Source organism: Gallinula chloropus (assembly GCF_964237585.1).
Source record: "Gallinula chloropus genome assembly, chromosome: 1".
Taxonomy (NCBI): Eukaryota; Metazoa; Chordata; class Aves; order Gruiformes; family Rallidae; genus Gallinula; species Gallinula chloropus.
Window position 1 is genome coordinate 129,023,551 of NC_140085.1, and position 20,907 is coordinate 129,044,457.

The following is a 20,907-nucleotide window of genomic DNA, read 5'->3' on the forward strand; positions in this document are numbered from 1 at the left end:
GCATTTAATCCAAAGGATTGTAAGATCCCTAATTGTGACAATACAGGTGGGGCTCTGTACTAAACAGCAGCATTGAGCTTTACTTCATTCCATTAGAACTTTCTACATACACTTGCACAATTTGTTTCTGTTAGTCAGGAACTCGGCAGTCAGGTGCCACCGATCGCTTCGCCTTCTGAGGCATGAATCCTCTCTTGGCAAAATTACCTCCTCAAAGCACAGTCATATAGTGATTCTGAAATTCAGTATCTGCAGATAGGAGCATACCAGCCTTCTGCAGGCAGCAGCCAAAACAGAGGCTCGCTGTCAATGCAGGGGGAACATTGTACCACGTGCCGTAAGTGCCGCTCCTGCTCCAGTGCAGAGCTCAAAGGATGCCACTCTGGCCTCCCAACCAGAAAGCTGCTGTGGGAATCCTGCGGCTCAGTTACTGTGCTGCCTTAAAACCTCATTTAGGAACCAAAATTATCTCCTTTCTGTACTCATGGTTTCCCAAAATCACCCATTACAAATTCAACTTTCATTTCAAACTGCCACAAAGCCTGGAAAAAGTCTTGGCTTCCCCACCTTTGACTCAGGTACTTCATTTTACCAAATAGCTGCTAACTTTTGGCCCAGAGAGATTTACCTGACCGGTGCCACATGCATCTTCTGTCACATTTAGACAAATGATCCATTATAAGAAGGATCTGGGCCACTAAAAAAATAAATTAAAAATCCCTGTACCACTGAAGAGAGATCCATTGATAGTAGAAAAACACAAGCAAAACAACATTAAATATTGTTGCTGTTTGTTGCTATCCAGTTCTCCAGGAGCAGCTATCCAACAAGAAGATATTGGAGGCAGGAGCATAAACACCCTGTTATTTTCTAAAGAAAACCATTGCATATTATTTTCAGAAAAGTTGCCCACACTGCCAAGTTGGGCTTTTTTTGTTGTCTGCCTCAAGTTCGTTAGAAACCCACACACCATACCCTCCTAAAAAGCCTCCGTTTCTTTCTCTTTGCCACACTGGAAATCCCTCACTTCAAATTGACTGGCACTCAGAAAACAGCCACTCTAGAAAGCTTAGAGTAGAAAATTAGTCTGAAGTAGATGTCTCACTGGGCCAGGATCAGTATGGAGACTTAATCTCTAAACGGGTTTCCACAGACATAAATTAAATTTAAAAGCCCTGGAAGACATGTTCACAAATGATTAATGTAATTTAAATCAGCTCCTTTGCAGCGCTGAGATTCAGAAATGTTTGCATAGTTTTGGGGTTGTTTTGTGTTTGCTTTTTTTTTTTTTTTTGTATAATTTATAGCTTCCTGTATGGTCATTTGGGAAAAAAAAAATAACAAACCAAAAACAAAACCCAAAAACACCCAACCAAAGAAATTCCCCAAACAACACAGCTGTATATCACTGTTCTGCAGAGTTCAGAGGAAGGAGAAGAAACTGCTTGGTTCACGATCAACATTCGCCGCAGGTAACAGGCACTGATTTACTTCCCTTGGACTTACTGTTCTGAATTATTCATTAAAAGTCACTTGCATTTCAATATTAAGACAATAGTTCTCCTAAAATCTTAGTTAAGATCACCAATCAAACCAGAAAAAAATCAGCAGGAACAGAAATGTTTCTGCAGGAAATTTTACCTTAAGTGAAAAACATTCATGAACTCACAGAGGCATCGCAATCTTGACCTGACCTGAGGCTGAAACAGTTGCAGTTTGAGATAGTTTTTGTTCATAGAACAGGTATCACGGTCTAATTGTGTTTTTTCCACTTTGAAGGGCCCCAAGAGCTTCCTGAGAGGCCCATCCGCACTACCACTGTTTTTCTTAACCAACCAGGGGCACTTTGTAACATGCCCGCAGTGTATCTGCAAGTGAAAGGCTGGCTTCAATAGGGGACAGCCTGGTCCAGCCAGGAATGGTTAAACTGGAAGTAGGAGCACCTTGGTCCTCCCCATGGCAATTCTGTAAGGAACACAGAAATTTTAACCTAATTATTAGATGTTCATTAGTTGGACCCAAATCAGAACACAACTCACAAGTCTCTGAGTCTGGCATAACTTTGGCTATCTACAACTGTCTTCTGTACACTCCTCCACAATGCATGAAAACGTGCTGTTGCTGACATCCAAGACTGCGTTCACCAAACTAGGATTTTATCCATGTTGTGTAGACAAGAGATCAAAGCGAGTTACACATGTGGTTTGTGGATTCTTCTGAGAACAGAAAAAGAAATCCAAGTGACCCTCAAACAAAGGATGAAAAAGACATTAAAGGGGAAATGAGGATATAATTTGAATTTGAATCCATCTTAAGACAGCTAAAGAAAGCCATTGGAGCAGCATATATTCCATTGTAAGTGCAAATCATAAAAAAAAAAAAATAAGGTATTAATTATCACATTAAGGTTTGCTAATCTAGAAGAACCTTGAAATTAATGTTACTTCTTGTCCTGTTCCGTCAATAAACAAGAGATATTCAGGGAAAAAATCTACCACCTAGTAGTTCTGTTATTTTCCATTGTCCCATTGTCGTTCCTCTTTAGAATTCCCCATTAAAGTGCCAAAATCCTTCACCAATACAGAAGGTGTTCTGCCCTTTCTTGAAGCTGATACCTGCAAAGTTTCATGCTCCTGTGTGTCTGCAACATCAAAAAAGAAACCCACACAACCAAGAACATAACACTCACAAAAACCACCAAACCAAACAAAAAAACCCAAGCAAACACAAGAACCCAAACAACAACCCAAAAGAAAAGAAGCTTTGCTCTGAAACAATAACAGTTAATGCAGGGTTCAGTACACCTACAACTTTTTGGTAAGACAAAGCTAATTCTTATACTTACTACCCATCATCAACTGGAAGATCATCTTCCATTGCAATTGTCCCTGAACAAAAATTGAAGGTTCCAGAAGACTAAAGATACCCTTGTGTAACCAAGGCCATACACAGGTCTTTGTACAAATACCTAAACTCCCTGTCTGCCTAAGGCTCAGGAACATTCAGGACTCAGGACCAGAAAACAGATTAGAAGTTCAAATAATTTATTAAATAACATAATTTTTTAATATATTGCCTGAATAAATGCTTCCATCTATATCACACCATCAAAGAATATCAAACATGAAAAATGTAACTTTCTGGCCAAGCCATGTTATCACTTTAAGATGAATAGTTTTCTTTAACATGATAAATACTTCAGAACATAGAACTTGCGTAATAATTGTATCTTTAAAGAGTGGGCCTTTTTTAAACCACTTAGTGTCAAACGGGGACATATACAATGAAGTACAAAGTTCCACTAAGAGTTCTTCAGGAAGGAGACAATAAATTGGCTTCAAGGTCTGGTCAATTTTATATATATTTTTCTATATGCAGTAGTTCTTCATCTTGCTAAAACTTTTGATAGCAAGGCTGTGGTCATCCACAAATGAATAATTCAGTGTCAAACCAACATATTAAATGAATCAAGTTATAACACAAACACACAGAGGCTGAAGTTAGGCCTTGTTACTTCTGTTACCAACACTGACATACAGCACTTGTTTTTTTCCTTTTCCTTTTTTAATTAAGAATAATATATTTTGGAAAGTTCATTAATTAAAAAGGAGATTGCAAATGTTATATTAAATCACCTCTTCTACATCACTCAATATTTCATATAGTTGTCCCTGTACCAGATCAAGGAGCATTTTAAGCCTCCTATTAAAGTAATTATCAGGCACTTCATTACACCCCTTTTTTGATATGGAGTTTTTATTAACCAAATACTTCTCGCTTAGATGTTTCTTTCTTTGTCTTGTATTTTCCTAGCCATTATCAAATTCTGCAGGGACTGCAGTGAGAAAACCATGTAAAAGTGTGGTTTTGCTTGATGTCCTTGATTAGGTTCTTTAAAAGGAGGAAGTTAAGGATGAGAGTCACAGCTTGCTACTCTATATTCAATTAGGACTGGCTTCTTTGTGGCTGTGATTCACGCAGGATGTGCAGCTACCTAATACAGCCTGATTCTGGCAGCAGAACAATTAGAATGCAAAGCATAACTTAAAACAGGCTCTGGCAATATTTTTTTTTCCTTTGGTTGTGACATCTTCAGCAGACTTTAAACAGCAGTCATCAGATCATATCCTGCACTGAAATTCCAAACTAATATTCTGAAAACGAATGCAGCTTTTAAAAATACTTAACGATGTGCAAATTGAATATGATATGGCTGAAGAAAGCAAGTGGAGAAGGGCTTTCATGCCTACAGATGCATGTGAATAAACTAAAAAGGAAAAATAAATACTATATTTAAGCATAACATCTTAAACCTGAGCTCTGTTCTGTGGTGATCCCATAGCAGGCTATAATGTCAACTATAAGGTGAATAGCACGCTCAAGGTGTGCAGTGCTCGAGCACACCACCACCAATAATAAATCTTGCACAGCTCCCTTCTTTTGCACAACTCACTTCTAGCCAAGATTGTAAGAGTCTGGCAGGGTTTTCCTACCTAACAATAAACATTGCCCTTTCTCCACAGTTGGTCTGCACAGCTTCCTGATGAGGTGGCCTTGCTGCAGAGTATAGGGCAAAGTCAAGTCCCACTCAGATTAAAATACCTCTCTTCCCACACGTTTCCACCCCGGGGCTATTTTTTCCTCCAGACACACATTCTTAAACATCCCTCTGTTTTACTGATGATAGCTCAGGTACTTCAATGGCAGCTTGAACTGTAACATGAAGGAAACACAATACCAAAACTAGCTCTGTTTCTAGAAGTCTGTAAATTGCCTGCTGTCTAGAGCTAGGTAAGTATACTGGAAAATATCACTCTGGTTTTGCCTAAATATATTGTTTTCCTGCTACTGGCCACTGTTAGAGACAAGGAGCTGTCCTAGACTGGTGTTGGTCTTGATCTGGGTCATTCTTAAATGTGTGTACTGTGCTTTGTCTACCCATCTAGTGCAAGTGGAAAGTAGTTCAAATCCCCTCAACTTCTGCTTTGGTAAAAGGAGTATCCTTTCATCTCCTCCATTCTTAACTGGTAGGGTTTCTTCCAGTTTAAGAGAATAAATATATACTTAAAAAAGAGCATCAAGTTCAGCTACTGGATATTAGCCAATGATCAGACAGAAGTGTGGAGTCTCCATTAATTTCAAAACCAGCCAATTAATGAGCTATGGTGACAAGCCAACCAAACACCTTCAGAAACTACATACTTACCCTTTAGTTTGAGGTCCACATTGTGTCGCAGCCAAGGATAAACGCCATAGTTTGACATGTCTTCGGGAATAGGGTGATTATATATCCAGCCATCACACGCAAATCGATAGAAGTTCTCACACGGATCAACAGATTGATTTATCTTGCTTAGGATGCCAGCAGCTGTAAAAGACACCACATAGATTCTGTGGAACACTTCTTTCTAAACAGAGAATTTACACGAGGTCACAATCCAGAAACGACGATTACCATTTAAAAGCCTCTACAACGTGATGCTGTCCTCACTGGCAAGCGAAGCCTTGCTAAGTTCTAGGACTAATGTATGCCCTAATCTCTGTCATTTTATTCAAAGAACAGCAAGAATACCACACAGCTTCTCTAGCACCTAATGGTACCTACATGAGAAGCAAAACAAAAAAGACAAAATATCTGCATTGAATGTATTCTTGGGTGCCATATGGTGATGATGGCTGAACCTAGTACTACAGGAACATGAACTGATGGATCCAGATACCTGAAGACGGGGTCTCCATTGTTGCCATGACAGAATAATTGCCTGAGGAATTTAGTAGCAAAGTCTATCAAGCAGATTGAAATTAGCGTTCCAGAAATTATGCACTGTTTACCTTTAGCTGACTAGCTGCACAAGGAAACAAATCAAGTTCTGATCTACCATTCATTGAAAAAGATTACTGTAGTATTTTCAGACAGAGACTTAATAGCTTTTGAGCATCTAATCAAAGAATGGTTTGAGTTGGAAGGGACCTTCAAAGGTCATCTAGTCCAAAATCCCTTGCAATGACCATCTTCAACTAGATCAGGTTGCTCAGAGCCCTGTTCAGGTTGGCCATGAATGTTTCCAGGGGTGGGGCATCTACCACCTCTCTGGTAAGCCCATTAGAGCCACCCTTAGCTTAAAAGAAGTCTTCCTTATGGTTTAAATCTTTTAAATCTCTTTTAGTTGAAAACCATTACCCCTTTCACACATTATAGTAATTGTAGCTTAAATATGTGTGGGTCAAGTAACATGGAATATGTAGATATCGGACATTTTTTTTTGGCTAAATGACCATGTGTTTTGAGGCTTATCCAAATAACTGGTTAAATATTCTAACAGGAAATATGATAACTTTTACAGACTTCATGGTAGTATTTCTAGCATCCAGCAACTCTTCTTCATCCACTTAGAGTAACTCTTCCTATGCTATTTCTATGTCAGCTGTAATTGTCTCTCTCACATTTAGAACTCCCAAATTGACTATGCTGAAGACATTTTGGTCCTTGGCAATTTTCTATCACTCCTGAAAAGCTGTTCAGCAAGGCAGGGCTCATGTCTCAAGACACAACATAGTCACTACAAAGAGTACTGTCAGCTAAGACAGTCAGGTCAATATAGGTGTCTAAGTCAACCTTGGTGCAAAATCCCACCTTCTGCTGAGCTTATAAAAAAACCCACCTGGGTTATTTATTTCATATGCACGTGTAAAGAAGAAAGCCAATTCAGATTAAAATTTCTTAAGTGACATTTTTTTTGTTCTAAAGCTCAAGATGGAACCCCTACATGGTTTTGTCATTGAGGTTTTGGGGGTGGTGGCATTTTGATTAGTCATCCTCCCTTACTTAGATATCTAATCTTGACTATAGATTTAAATTAGATATTAGGAAGAAATTGTTTACTGTGAGGGTGGTGAGGCCCTGGCACAGGTTGACCAGAGAAGCTGTGGCCACCCCATCCCTGGCAGTGCTCAAGGCCAGGTTGGATGGGGCTTTGGACAACCTGGTCTACTGAGGGTGTCCCTGCCCACAGCAGGAGGGTTGGAACTAGATGGTCTTTGAGGTCCCTTCCAACCTAAACCAGTCTGCAATTCTACGATGACTTGCATTCATTCAAGAATCAGGAGGGTCAGGTCTAGGGTGGCCAACAGTGCTGTCTGCAGCACAGAGTGGAAGCAGAATGACAAGAAACATCCTGGTGATGTTGAGATTTGTAAATTTTTCAACTTTGCTCTCATTACACTCAATGAGGAAACTCTTCTTGATTTAGTGTGAGCAAAACTCTGTCAGAACTGACCAGTGCAAAACAGGGATGTTACAAGTTCTACCATGCCCAGCCCCTTTAGCTCACATTTAATGCCAATAAACATCCCAGCTCTTAAGAGTTACCACATATATATGTGTGGGTAGAAGATCCGGGCAATACAGAAGCAGTTGGGCAAGTCTGCACAAAATCGGGCCCTAAAGCATCTCTGTGCTTAACAATTCACTTATTAGTTTTATGACTCTCAGAAGGAAACAACAAAATACACCTGAAGGTAAAGTCACCGGATGTTTTGTTTCCCGTTAAAAGAAAACAAACAAATCCTATGGGAAATTTTGAGTTAACCGGGGTAGAAGAGAATTAAGACCATTTCAAACATGAATTGTAATTAGAGGGAGTAAACAGACCTGCAGCAACTTAAACAGTGGCTTTTTAAAAAAGTTTGTGGTGATGTTTATTTTTTCCCCTCATTACTAATGAAACTTTGAGCAAGATGTACCATAGAAAAAAAATCAAACAGTGTAAGTATATCATTAGCATACTATAATCATGATATAATGGAGAGGATGAAATTGTTGCTTACCAGCTTCAATGCATTCTGAGGTCAAACAGTACTGTTGCTTCGGATGAAACTTTAGAAGACCTTGGCTAACTGCAAAATGGAAAACCATAATGAGGTCATTTGCAATGAATTCTGACCATTGAGGCCAAATGTTGTGTAGTTGATCATTGAAATGTCAGCACAAGCTCTGGCCCGAATGCACCTCTGACTACATTCATTTAGAACAGTTACAGTGCACGTGAAGTCGATACTGCAGCTCGTAACGAATGATCCGCCCGTCCCGCGCTTGCTTCTTCCTTCCTCTGTCTTTGCTCGTAGGCAGCACGGAGCATGGGCTGCCTCTCACTGCACACCTGCACACTGCCCAGAGTAACAACAGGTCAGCCTTACTCACGGAGGGCGAGCGCCACCACGATACAAACAATTAATCACAGTGGCTACTGTCCTCCGGAGATGCGCCTGTCGCAGCCGGCAATGCAACGCCGAGCTGTCTACTCGCCTTCTGCAGGGCTCGCTGCCCTGCCACACCTCCTCCTGCAACAGCACTGCGCTGCCCAACCCCACCGGCACCACCCGGTGCAGACAGGACACCTGTTGGGTCCCCTGATTCCAGCTTGGAATAAACAAGATAGCAACGGGCACAGGGATAGCTGTGGTTTCTAAGGCACAGCGTGGGCTCTGTCTGAACTGGCTCCTAAAAGTACTGTAATCGCATTGGTTTCCAAAAGCCTGGCTGACAGGAGCTGTGGAATTGTCTGATAATTTTGTTCATCTTTTAAAAATGTGTATTACAGATGCTGATGAAACTGAAGCGTAGGAATTGCTAATTCTACACCCTGCTGTCAGGCAGCAAATATATGGATGATTGATACTTGGGATGAGGGTGGGAGAGTCCCCAGAGGTAGATGAAATAAGACTCAGTAAGACATAAAGAAACATCTCATTATATCTATTATATTAATAACTCACTCCATGGCAAAAATAAAGAAAAAAACCAACACAGAACAAAACCCCAATGATGGTATATATTAAGGTGTTGTAGTTTTACTAATGCTAATAGTTCTGAAGCAGGTTCACCTCTAGTTTTATATTGTTCGTAAGGGACAGAATCACAGAATCACAAGGTTGGAAAAGACCTTTGAAGATCATCAATTCCAACCATTCCCGTCCTAAGTTAAGCCATATCCCCAGGTACCTGATCTACCCCATTTTTAGACACTTCCAGGGAAGGTGACTCAACCACCTCCCTGGGCAGCCTGTTCCAGTGCCCCAACAATTCTTTCAGTAAAAAAATTTCTTCTAATACCTAATCTAAACCTGCCATGGAGCAGCTTTGTGCCATTTCCCCTTGTCCTATCACCTGTCACCTGGCTGAAGAGACCATCGCCCACCTCTCTACAGCCCCCCTTCAGGTAACTGTAGGTGGTGATAAGGTGTCCCCTCAGCCTCCTCTTCTCCAGACTGAACATCGCCAACTCCCTCAGCTGCTTCTCATAGGATTTGCCCTCCAGCCCCTTCACCAGCCTGGTTGTCCTTCTCTGGACTCGTTCAATGACCTCAATGTCCTTCTTATGGTGAGGAGCCCAGAACTGGACACAGTACTCGAGGTGTGGCCTCACCAATGCCGAGTACAGGGGCACAATTATCTCCCTAGGCCTACTGGCCACACTATTTTTGATACAAGCCAGAATGCCATTGGCCTTCCTGTCCGTCTGGGCACACTGCTGGCTCATATTCAGCCTGCAGTCAACCAACACCCTCAGGTCCCTCTCTGCCTGACAGCTCTCCAGCCAACCTCCCCCCAAAAAAACTTTTCTATTTCAGCCCAGGAAACAAAACCCCTAAAGTTAAAATATGGTGTGGAGCTGTTTTATCACTTCCAAACTTCCAAGCCTACAGTTTTAGTCACAATTAATGACAGAAATGGCTGGATTTCAATCAACTTTTCTTAGGAACTGAGGATGTAAAACTATTTCTGAACAACTTTACCAAAGCCTGCATTGTCTCAGTGAAAAACAACCCTTGTAAATTTGCCAAGAAATACACGAGTTTTTTGAGGCTTGTAAAGATTGTAACGGGAATATTGAAGAATGTTAAAAAAATAGAGAAATGCTGGTCTTGAGCCATGTGAATTACAAATAATGGATAACATGCCTATTAATTTCTGAAAGTGTTGCACTCCTCTCATTCATGGAGATTCACCTTTTCCTGCTTTAAAATTTTCTTTTAGAACATCTCCAGGCCTTAAAAGCTTGATAGAATTAATTTTTTTTCTTAACAAAGCAGAGAAAGGAGGGAAAATCCCAAACACCATTTAATTCTTTTGTATTTGATGGAAAATGAGGGATATCTGAAAAGAATCAGTAAGGAATTCAAAGTAGCCCTTGTGGTTTTGATACGTATCAAAAAAAGCAAAATACTCTTTTGGCAGATTTTGTTCCATTTAGAACTTCATCATTAGGAAAAACTTTAAAAAATATATTTGACAGCAACATTTCCCTGTCAGTTTTATTTTTCTGTTCTCTTGGCTTTTCGTTGTTGTTGTTAAGAGAACCAAGCATTTCATCATTACCTACAGTTGTGGTTGCAACGCTCCCTGACCCAGCTTCTTCCTTTATAAACCCATTTCCAGATTCTTAAGAAAATACACCCTGTAATTAAGTTCCCCAAAAAATCTGAAAGGGGAAAAGGCATACAAATATGCAGACACAAATAATTCTGATACTCCTATAATCTGAGAAGTCCAAGGGGCTACCAGGTCAGTAGAAGAGGCTACCGAATTGAGGTTCAATGCTGCCTGGCTTGCACAAAGGAGTTTTGTCCTTTTGCTCTAGCCCTGGCCCACAAGGAGGAGGTGGCTCTTTTCCTGTCACAACCCACACCATGGTCTGGTGAGACCCGCAGGCAGGAGATACCAAGCAACTCCCCACTGCAGTCATGGTTACAAGGCTACAGCTGGCAGGAACAACTAACAGTACATAAAAGTGATTCTCCCATATTCCTCCTAGAGTCATACGAAGTCTGAGAAGAAGAAAGAAGAGAAGCAGGACGAGGCTGTATTTCATTCCTCAGGCAGTAAAAATTAAAGGAAATTGTTTCAGGTCTACCAGAAAGAGCAGGTTTTCCAGAATCAGTGAAAACCAAAGGAAAAAATGTCATCTAGAGGCGCCTGAAACATTTCACGTGACCAGGAATAATGATCTCCCTTTCTGCAGTTTAACAAAACTGAAAGAGCTTAACTCAAAGTTACATACACAAAGCAATGCCAACGAAACATGCAAACATTGCACTGACAAAATGCTGAACTAAAATAATTTAACTTTTTTCCTTTATTCGTTCGGTTGAAAACCTCAGACAATTTCCAAACAAATCCTAAAGACATTTTGGTTGACTCAAAGCCAGCATTTTTATTTTCTTAGCAGCTATGCCAATGAAAATTTTGACACTGTATCCCTGGCTATGAAATAGGCCACAGCACACAGAAAGCTGTCCCTAAGAGTTCATATATTTGCCTGAATTTTCAGCTCTGGTCTACGGATGAAGCACTTCTGTCTCTGACAAGTCAAGGTGGTAAATGTCTATTACTTTTTACAAACAATCAATAGTCTAGTGCTAAAATGGACCTCAGAAATAAGGTTTCTCCACTATAATCTCTAGTAATTGTGTTTTTTAAGGGGAAAACTGTTACTTTCTATATAGAAAGAATACTTTGCACAAGCTGAGGATTCGATCCTGCTCATGTTTTTGAAGAGTTTTGTTGAATCGATTTGGATTACTCACATACACAAAAGTTACTGGTCTGCAAGTGTTCATACAGTTTGCTCTAAAGCAGAACAAGACTGACTGAGCGGGAGCCCGGTGCTTTAAATAAGCTATAGAAAACCTGGCATCATTTTCTCTGTGGTGTATTTTCTCTGTTGTGATTATAAACAAAGCGGACCTTTCAAACAAGATCATGCGATCATAACAGATCAGAGGAAAGCAAAACATATGCTGAGAGGCAAAGTTCCCTCCAGTCCAGGGAAATCTGTGCTGGTCTGAAGAAATGCAGTGTTGGGCTCATTTATTTCACAAGAAGATCCATCTCCACAAGCTCTGACAGGGTGCAACACTTTTCTCTGCCTGGTACTTTCTGGGCACTTTTATACTTCTTTACATCATTTACAAGGGTAGGCATATGCTTTCATATGATCCTCCATCAAAACCTATCTACAGGTGATTCCAGGTCCCAGAGAGGAAAAACTAACTCTTCTATTGTCCCCAGTTACAGCTTATAAATGTAATAAAAACATTTCTGTTTCATCCCAGACACTCCCTTTTTGATTTTTTGCAAAGATGACTTTGCAACTGATCGCAGAAGAACAGAAACATCCCAAAACCAGAAACATCTCGAAAATGTGCAAGCATGTGTATTATTGAAGCCTTCTACAGGAATTTTAGTCAAGCCCTAAATGAAAACCAAATGAAGGAAAACGCCAAAGATTCCATAAAGCGTGTGCATCCCAGGCACATACTCGGGAAGCAGGGAGTTTTAGCCCACGTCGGACACAACCCGCAAGCTCGCAACCAGCACTACACTGACGTGAGCAATCTCACGCGTGCCTCCTCGTTCGGCACGAGAACCCGATCCTTGCTGCAGCACGCTACACTGGGCACCCAAATTTAAAGTCAGCATTCAAGAGTTACGTGAGCTCACGCTGCAGCTTCCCGCTCCTATGCTCCCGCAGCAAATCCCTTTCCTGACACATTTCCATTTCACAGTAAATATAAAACTGGGCAGGGGGAGGGAAAAGAAGAACCAACCAAGATTCTCACCAAACCCCGTCACGGACCACGGACACCGGCACTGAGTAGACAGGCTGGGGAGGGTTACCTTCAGCTGAGCCTCGACTCTTTCACTTACCCAAGAAAAGCATGATGCCAAGCACCACGGTGACGCTCACAAAGATGCCGAGGGCGATCCGTGTGGCTTTGCTGGCTGCTCTCCCAGTCTCGGGTACCGTCTCTCCTTCCATCGGGAAGGCTTGGGATGCGGTCGCTCTCGCAGAAGCCTGGTTTTCCTCTGCCGCTGCCGTATCAGTATTTCAAGTGTTCACAAACTGCACGAGCTCTCCTTGTCCTCTCTTCTACTTTTACAACTCCAGGTTTCTGTCGCAAACCATTTCCCGGGCACTTCCTGCTCTCTCCCTCTCATAGGAAAATCATGTGTAAAATAGTAGCTGTCTCCTACGTTTTCCTCTGGCCAGGAGGAGGAAAGGCAAGCGGTGACCACTGTGTGTACAGCCCGTGCCGCCTGTAGAGCCTCTACGAGCCAATCGCTCAGCAGTCCTCCTTATCAAGGGGTCCGGAGCACGAGGATTTCACAATGTTGCTGAACAGATGTTTTAGCTATTCAAACGTATAGCTGTAAACCCTTTACAATCAAAGCAGGACTGCTGACAACTTTACAGACACGAGACTGGTGGAGGTTTTCTTCCCCCCCCTCCTCACCCCCCTCCTACCCTTGCGCTTATTTAAAAAGACTAATTATCTGCTGACTAAAGTTTCCTCCTCAAACCATTCCTGCTGCATCATTTGGCTTCACCAGAAGAGGTACGCATTCAGCAGGCAAATCCCTTTTTAAAGTTTCCTGAGAGCTCTTAGAATATCATGTAGCATTTTATTTTGGGAATTTGGTATGTGACACCGCATGCCAAAAATCACAGTCATGCAGCACAAAGCCGTAATCAGCACAACCTACAGAATAGCGCTGCTTTAAGAGCTAGATTTCTCCTTTTTCCTGGCAAGATATTTCAGCCCTTGCTTATACACAATGAATCTTAGGAGATGATCCTGTACTTCCAACTCAAGTACTACTATGAGCTTAGTGGAAAGTGTTTAAGTGGAACTTAAAGTTGGTGGGGGAAGAAAGAAAAAAAGTGCCTTATTTATATGCATTTCTCCATTTCTGACTTGGATTTGGTGACCCTCTTTCCAGCTGGCACGGTTTGCCCATTCATCAGGCCATAAAATTGATTTTTTCAGGGTGTATTCTCTCATCATGCAGCCTTCTGAGGAGGTCTCACTTCCTCCAGAGCTCAACTTCCATGAAAAGCATAAGGATGCAGAGAGAGGCAGCACCATGTTCGTGGTCCCAACAAAAGCATACTTTGTCTGAGTTACTTCAGTGTGGATTTATGAGTTCCCATCTCAGTCCCCATCTATCCTGATTTTAAAAAAAAACCACACCTGGGCAAGTAGAGAGAAGAAAGGCATATGTCACAAGGTAGGTGTGATGGCAAAGTTATCGGTTCAGAGACTGAACAGTTGTTCCCTGTGAACACCTACACGTAAATTGTACTGGATCCCAGGGGGCATAAAGGGAAAACCCACTCCCTTCACAAGAAGAATTAAGAGTTTGAAGGTCCTCATTCTCAACCCCCTCTACAGCCTGGCTGGTGTCTTTCAAACAGAATTCCCTCATTTCTTCTTCCTGTCCTACTTTGCCTTCACAGAATCACAAGGTTGGAAAAGACCCTTAAGATCATTGAGTCCAACAGGAACTATCCTATGCTAAACCATATCTCTAAGTAACTCATCTACCCATCTTTTAAACACATCCAGGGATGGTGACTCAATCCCCTCCCTGGGCAGCCTGTTCCAGTGCCCGATAACACTTTCGGTAAAGAATTTTTTCCTAACATCTGATCTGACCCTGCCCTGGCACAGCTTTGTGTCATTTCCCCTTGTCCTATTACCTGTCACTTGGCTGAAGAGACCATCACCCACCTCTCTACAATCTTCTTTCAGGTAATTGTAGGTGGTGATAAGGTCTCCCCTCAGCCTCTTCTTCTCCAGACTAAACATCCCGAGCTCCCTCAGCCGCTCCTTATAAGGCTTGCCCTACAGCCTGGTTGCCCTTCTCTGGACACACTCAAGTACCTCTATGTCCTTTTTGTAGTGAGGAGTCCAGAACTGGACACAGTACTCAAGGTGCTCCTGGAGCAGTTCCTGGAGCTAGCTGGCAATTCTTATCACTGCTTGATACAGAGCAGGAAAAAAGCATTTCCTTCTTTTTACTTGCCTACTTGTCCCATATTTCACTCACATTTTTCTCCCATCCATCAACTGAGGAAAAGGGAAATGATGTCACAGAACAAGGAGGCCAACATACTTCCCAGTACATGAGTTCCCATTCATGCATGACTCCATGTGTGTGAGCAGATCCTAGGATACAAAACCATCCCCAGAACAAACATGTTACCAGCTCAGGTCTGAAAAGGTATTTTAAATTACACTGGTGCTACTGAACCTTCATAATGGAAGTCACTGGGAGTCTCATAGGGGCTGCCAAAAGGGCCAGCGTGTTGACACAGAAAACACATGGACATGCCGTGATCCTAACTTTGCCCATGACCCGAATGCTGCAATGATCTCCAAAGGACCCTTTGACAAGCATTTCCTACTGTTGCGTGATGGGTTTCCTTCTGCGTCAGTGCTGAACCAAACAGTGCAAATGCCTGTGCATGCTGTGCATCAGCTTTATATCCCCCCCACCCAACAGTAAATGATCGCATCCTTACTGAAATTCCCCTGTACTTCAAACTTTTGCTCCCAAGAGAAGTACTCCAGGCTAGCACATAATGAGTATCATGCTCTATTAGTGTGTCACTAACAGCATTTTTACTTCAAGGAATGATCTCATCTCATCAGGCTAGAAACCAAAACCAGCTCTCAATAGTGCAAAACAGCAACCAATTATATCCCTAAGGAAAACTGGTGACAGGGGAAGGGAAAGGGAGAGAAAGAAGTCAGTAAGAGGGAAAGATGGGACAATTCAGTCCCCTCTCAAATAGAAACCTTAGCCAAAGTGAAGGTGAGGGTTATGGAAGCACAAAGCTATCCCAACAAGAGCCAGGAGGAGTCAACTATAGAACTCCTCTGGAGAGTTAGTCCCAAGCAGTGCATGATCCTTCTGGCAAGGAAATAAAAAAACAGCTGCCAGCAATAGAATGACTTATTTAAGTTTGGGTTTGTGGGCTTATTTACACTGTGGCATAATATGAGCGTCCTTCCCTCTGGCTGTAGAGTCTGTAGTCAGTAACTCATGTTGGTTTCTCCAGCATGTACAGAACTATGAAATTAGGACTAAAACACAAAACAGCTGCAGGCAACAGCTGCAAAGTTCCATTTCTGGCAGTATTTGAAGAGAGACGCACGAGCACATGAGAATCAGCTTCTGATACTGCTGATCAGTAACAGAAGTTTGTGGAATTTGATACGTGTTTGGGATGAGCATCCTAGGATGTGGTTGCCTTGCACGTCATAACTCCAGCAGCTCTTTGACAGGTACACAATATGTGGCCACACTTACTGCTGGAACTAACAGCACTCCGAGCTATTATGGTCCAATAAGTCATTCAACAAGCCCGTGCATTGACGCTGTAAAACATTCATCAGACATTGAATGGGCATAGGGAAAAAAAGTAATAATTAATTCTAACATGCCCTAAATCACTCCTCATCCACGCAGACTTGCCTCTGGGCAAGATCCCACTCAAACAATGGGATTACTCTGGCACTTACTCCAAGACAACGCGCAGACATTTCCGCCCAAACCCATATGCAAGAGCTGGCAAACTGTTGGGAACACACTCCAGGCTGAACCACAGCAAAAGTGTCCCAGCTTCTAGAAAAAGTCTGCCTACATATGCAAGCGTGCACACATGCACGTGAACGTAGGCTCACCACCTCTCTGTTTACTACAAGCAAACACACTTCTCACCTCCGCTGGCTATGTCAGTCAGGCAAGAGTGTTTGATCAGAGCTAAAATCAATAGTTCTCCGTCAGCCTCTTCCAACATAGTTTGATTCAAGTAAGTTCCCATTTCTTTAGGTTTGATCATTCAACAGACACACAAATCCTCACATTCTGCTTAGTTTTTGCATGCAACAGTCAAAAGAGTTACATGGGTGATGCTGAATTTCTGGAACAACTCAACCACCTGAGGTCAACACGCATTCAGCCCAAGCTTGCTCAAAGAGCAGTGTTCAGTGAGTCTGAGCACTGTAAGACATTTTGTCTGTCTTGCATTTAGGTAACTTCAAAATGTGTTAAAAAAAGATTGATGCTCTTAAAGCAGAAAAATACAGTTCAGTTTCAAGTGTAAAAACCAAAAATAAAGCATTTAAAAACACGCTAGGTTAGGCTAATACCTTAGTTACAGAAGACATTTCATCAGAAGATGCTGTCCTCATGGTCCACATTAAAGACTTGCCCTATCTGGGAGGCAACTGACAGGTTACCTTAGAGGAATTAGTTCAGATGGAGAGAAGCAGTTCATAATCAAAGCACCACAGCTGTGATGATGCCCTATCAAGCCATTTCAGCCTACAGTGAAAGGACTTCATACCATACTGTTGGAGGCAGAGACACCACATGAGGCTTAAGTGATCTCAGCAGAAAAGCAGAGGTACATGCTAGCTTCGTTAAAAGAGATTAATTAGCACAGGTCAGTAAAGGCCATGTTGCATTCCAAGTGTTCCAACTCTGGGGCCTTGAACTGGTTTTTCAAACCACACAGCTGCTGGAGCCAGAATCATCCAACTGGGCTTTACACACATGGTGTGCTTGAGAAAAACCCAACACGTTGCATTTGAAGACAGCTTGAGCATTTGTCCTCAGATCTCTGAATCTTATAAACAATATTCTTTTGGCTACATCCCTCCCCAAATCTCCCTGTTGCAGCCAACAGGAGCCCCAGTCTGGCACAAATCGACCCTTTATGCATGTGACAGATACAGCTGGAAATAAATAACTCCATTGTTTTCCACATCACAGAAGGTCTCCGTGCATCTGTGAGAATGTGGGTCATTCATTAAAGACCCAATACCAAGCCAAAAGGCCTTGCAGGGCTCTGAACATCGCTGGTGGCAAGTTTTTCCACTAACTATAACCACAACTGTGGAGAGAACGCCCTGCAAAGCAGAAAACTTTGTCCTTCAACACTTAATTCCCTGAATTTTTATTTTTCTTATTTTGTTTAATTCCAAGTAGGTTAAGCTATTCTCACTACCCCAAGAAAAATGTGTCCATGATGCAGGACACACTGCATGTTCTGACCAAGAGGTATCTAACCCAAACAGCAACTCACTATGAAAGCCAACATCTGGGCTTTCTGCAAACATCTGCAAACTTTTTTAGACCTGCTTTTGAAAGAGCATTTCAATGAAACCATGCATATGTTCTCAAGCAGAAAGAGCTGCTTTAGGTCTTTAGGCAATTTTTCTTCAGGAAGCAGATTAAATTATGCCTAAACAAAACACTACTTCTCCTAAAGGCCGCATTAACACTACAACAAGAGTGTGTTTACATATAGCCATCACATGTTCATGCTCCTCATCTGTCATCCCACTGTATAGTTTAAATCTGGAGTCCATGTCCAGTGTACGTGCTGACATGGACTGTAGAAAGGCAGGCACATTAGTTGGTAATTAAGAAATATATAAAATACTCTGGAGTCACTTAAAGCAATTTTTTTTTCTTTTTTTTTTTTTTAATAGGATCTGTTTCCATAAGCTGAAAAAGCCTGAAGACACTGCTGGGAAAAGCAACACGTCCAACAGCCACAGCGGTACGTGCAGGGGTACAGACAGGACACAGCTATCTGTTGTTTATTTAAAATACTGCATCAGGACCACCAGAGAACTAACTCTCACTTTGCTCTACTCAGTTATTTGCTCACAGCTGTCAAATTTTTACATGAACAGTAGAAACAAGGAAGCTTGGATTCCAGTAAGTCTGTGTCTCAGGGATGAATTTTCAGGTGTGTAAATGAGATGCACATGTACACCCACCAACATCTGAAATCAAAGGAGGAGGGGAGGCACCAGACCCATATGTGGCTGCTTTCAGCATCTACTAAGGAGATCGTCCTCCCTATTGAACCCTCCTGTCTCTAAGAAGCATGACTGCCCCTGCAAAAGCAACAGCTCCTGTCTACTCTCACACATGGATCTCCAGAGGTTTTAGGGTGGCAACACAAATCTATCCTCAGGCACAGCCAAGCTCATCGAGATGGCTGAAGCCAGGAGCAGAGCTACTGCTCCACAAAGGTGCTGCTGAACAGGTAACTGGGGGCACCATGTCACTGTGTGGGGTACCTGCCCACTTGCCTGTGCTAGCCTTTGTAGAAAACCCGCAAAAGCAGACCAAAAACTCCTACACATGTTCTGCTATCCCAGGCAATGAGAGCTCAGAGTCCCATAAGGAACCGGCTCTGGTGAAAACACTTCTCACACAAGGGCCTTTGGGTTACATCCCATTGCACAACAGGTTCTTCTGTGCTTACCAAGGTTCATGCTCACACTGAAGACTTTGTAGCACAAACAAGAAACCTTTCCAGACAGGCAAGAAATGGTAAGAACTTGGTATCTCTGAGCCCAAGTCAGCTCTGTCAGACCTGGTTGAAGTTGGCTGTCAAGGTCCAGGGTTACTGAGCAAGACTGGGTGGGGGAGAGTGAGGGCAGAGCTCAGGAAAGCAAGGCTGCACACCCTCTATTTTCAGAGAACAGGCTGTCTTGAAAAAAACAACAACCCTGCTCTCCAGGCGATTCCTACAGCTAGCTTGGGAGCTTGCTAAAATTTATTTTATTTTAAAGCATTTTACTCCAGCAGATTTTCTTCTCCTTCATCTCAAAATGATATTAAATTAACTCTGTACATAGTCAAAACCTACAAAAATCCCATGTTAAACAGTGTTCTAACTGCAACACCCCATGACAGCATGAGACTTTGCATCCCTCACTCAGCAGAGGCATTTCTAGGCATCATCATCCCAGTCTTGGTGCCGCTCCAGTGATCACACCCATATCTAGCAATGACGTTCAGAAGCCCCTCAGGAGGGTTTAAATGTGTTTTGTTGTCAGGGTCTCAGGAAAGAGAAGGTTGAAACCACAGCACGGGGCCACACAGGACAGAATCAGCAAGACTAAACATTTACTTTCCTGAAGAAACCCTCAAAAATCAAAGAGTTGGGCACTAAATATAATTATCTTTACAAACCAAATTGCTATGTCTCTGACAGCCCTTCCCTGAAGTTTCCAACATCTCTATTTAAAATAAAGCTTTGTGTGTTATTTTTTTCTTTCCTATTGACAGAAGGCTATAAACCACACACTATAAACCCCACACAGATTGGTCACTTACCTTACATTTTTACAGATTTATATCCAAACCTGAAATAAAAAGAAAACAAAACTTGGAGCAAAACTTGCCCCACTCTATTTGCTGTACTCAAATATATTTCTCAGAGTCAGTGCTTTAGATTTTCAATAAACTTGAAATGACGAGTGTAGTAGCTTCAAGCTTATTGCAGCGCCTGGGTAGAGGGTTTATCTCGGACCAAAGAAAAACATGATGATTTTCTTCTCTTATGACTTATCTGCATACACTTGAGCAGAAAAGTAAGTGTTCTGGATTACTTGGTTTCAATTTCTGGTGTCACAAAAAATATGCATTAGAAGAGCACGAATCTGAAAGGGACTTAAGCAAAAGTGTCGAGCTTTGTTTCTACTCTGAGCAGAATAATTTAAGAAAACAGTCACATTTCTGTTTGCAAAAGGCAAAACAGAAGAGAAACCTAGTTGTGAAGTTAAAACAGCAGTAGAAAAGCTGGCTGAAGCTTCTAAGGGAAGCCAAAAATGCAGGGATGGCGCAGTGCTGAAGACACCCACATACACCGTTGCCATCACAAGCCAAAATAAGTATAAATGGAATAATGAAAACTTGAAGGGAAGCTCTGACAAATAAAGATGTGAGCAGGCAGCTGCCGAGAGGCTGCAGGATGGAAAAGGCAGTGGCAATACACTGTCACTCTCTTGACAGCGCTGGGGAAAAAGTGAAAGGCAAAGTAAAGACCAGAATGAGGATTTCTGAACTAAACATTGCATCAAATGCAGCCAAACTACTTCTCAGCTCTCAAAAGCTGGATCACAACATGAGATTGTTCCTGATACGCTTTTGCTAGAACCTGAGAACAAGAAGCTGGACTAAGGACCTTCAGATGAAAGAACCTCAGATTGGCTCTAACTCACCATAACTCTCAGATGTTTAAATAGCTC

General features: G+C 42.1%; 1 protein-coding gene across 1 annotated transcript in view; it reads right to left on the reverse strand.

Annotated features, from left to right (window-relative positions):
* The window catches only part of PHEX (phosphate regulating endopeptidase X-linked), a gene marked incomplete at its 5' end in the record, with an annotated part of 100,994 nt that extends 88,173 nt beyond the window's left edge, over positions 1 to 12,821 (reverse strand). The window contains 3 exons of the mRNA XM_084279134.1: positions 5,207 to 5,368; positions 7,828 to 7,896; positions 12,710 to 12,821. Coding sequence (XP_084135260.1) covers positions 5,207 to 5,368; positions 7,828 to 7,896; positions 12,710 to 12,821 — 343 coding nt within the window. The remainder of the gene's footprint in view (positions 1 to 5,206; positions 5,369 to 7,827; positions 7,897 to 12,709) is intronic.
* Positions 12,822 to 20,907: the final 8,086 nt, after the last annotated feature.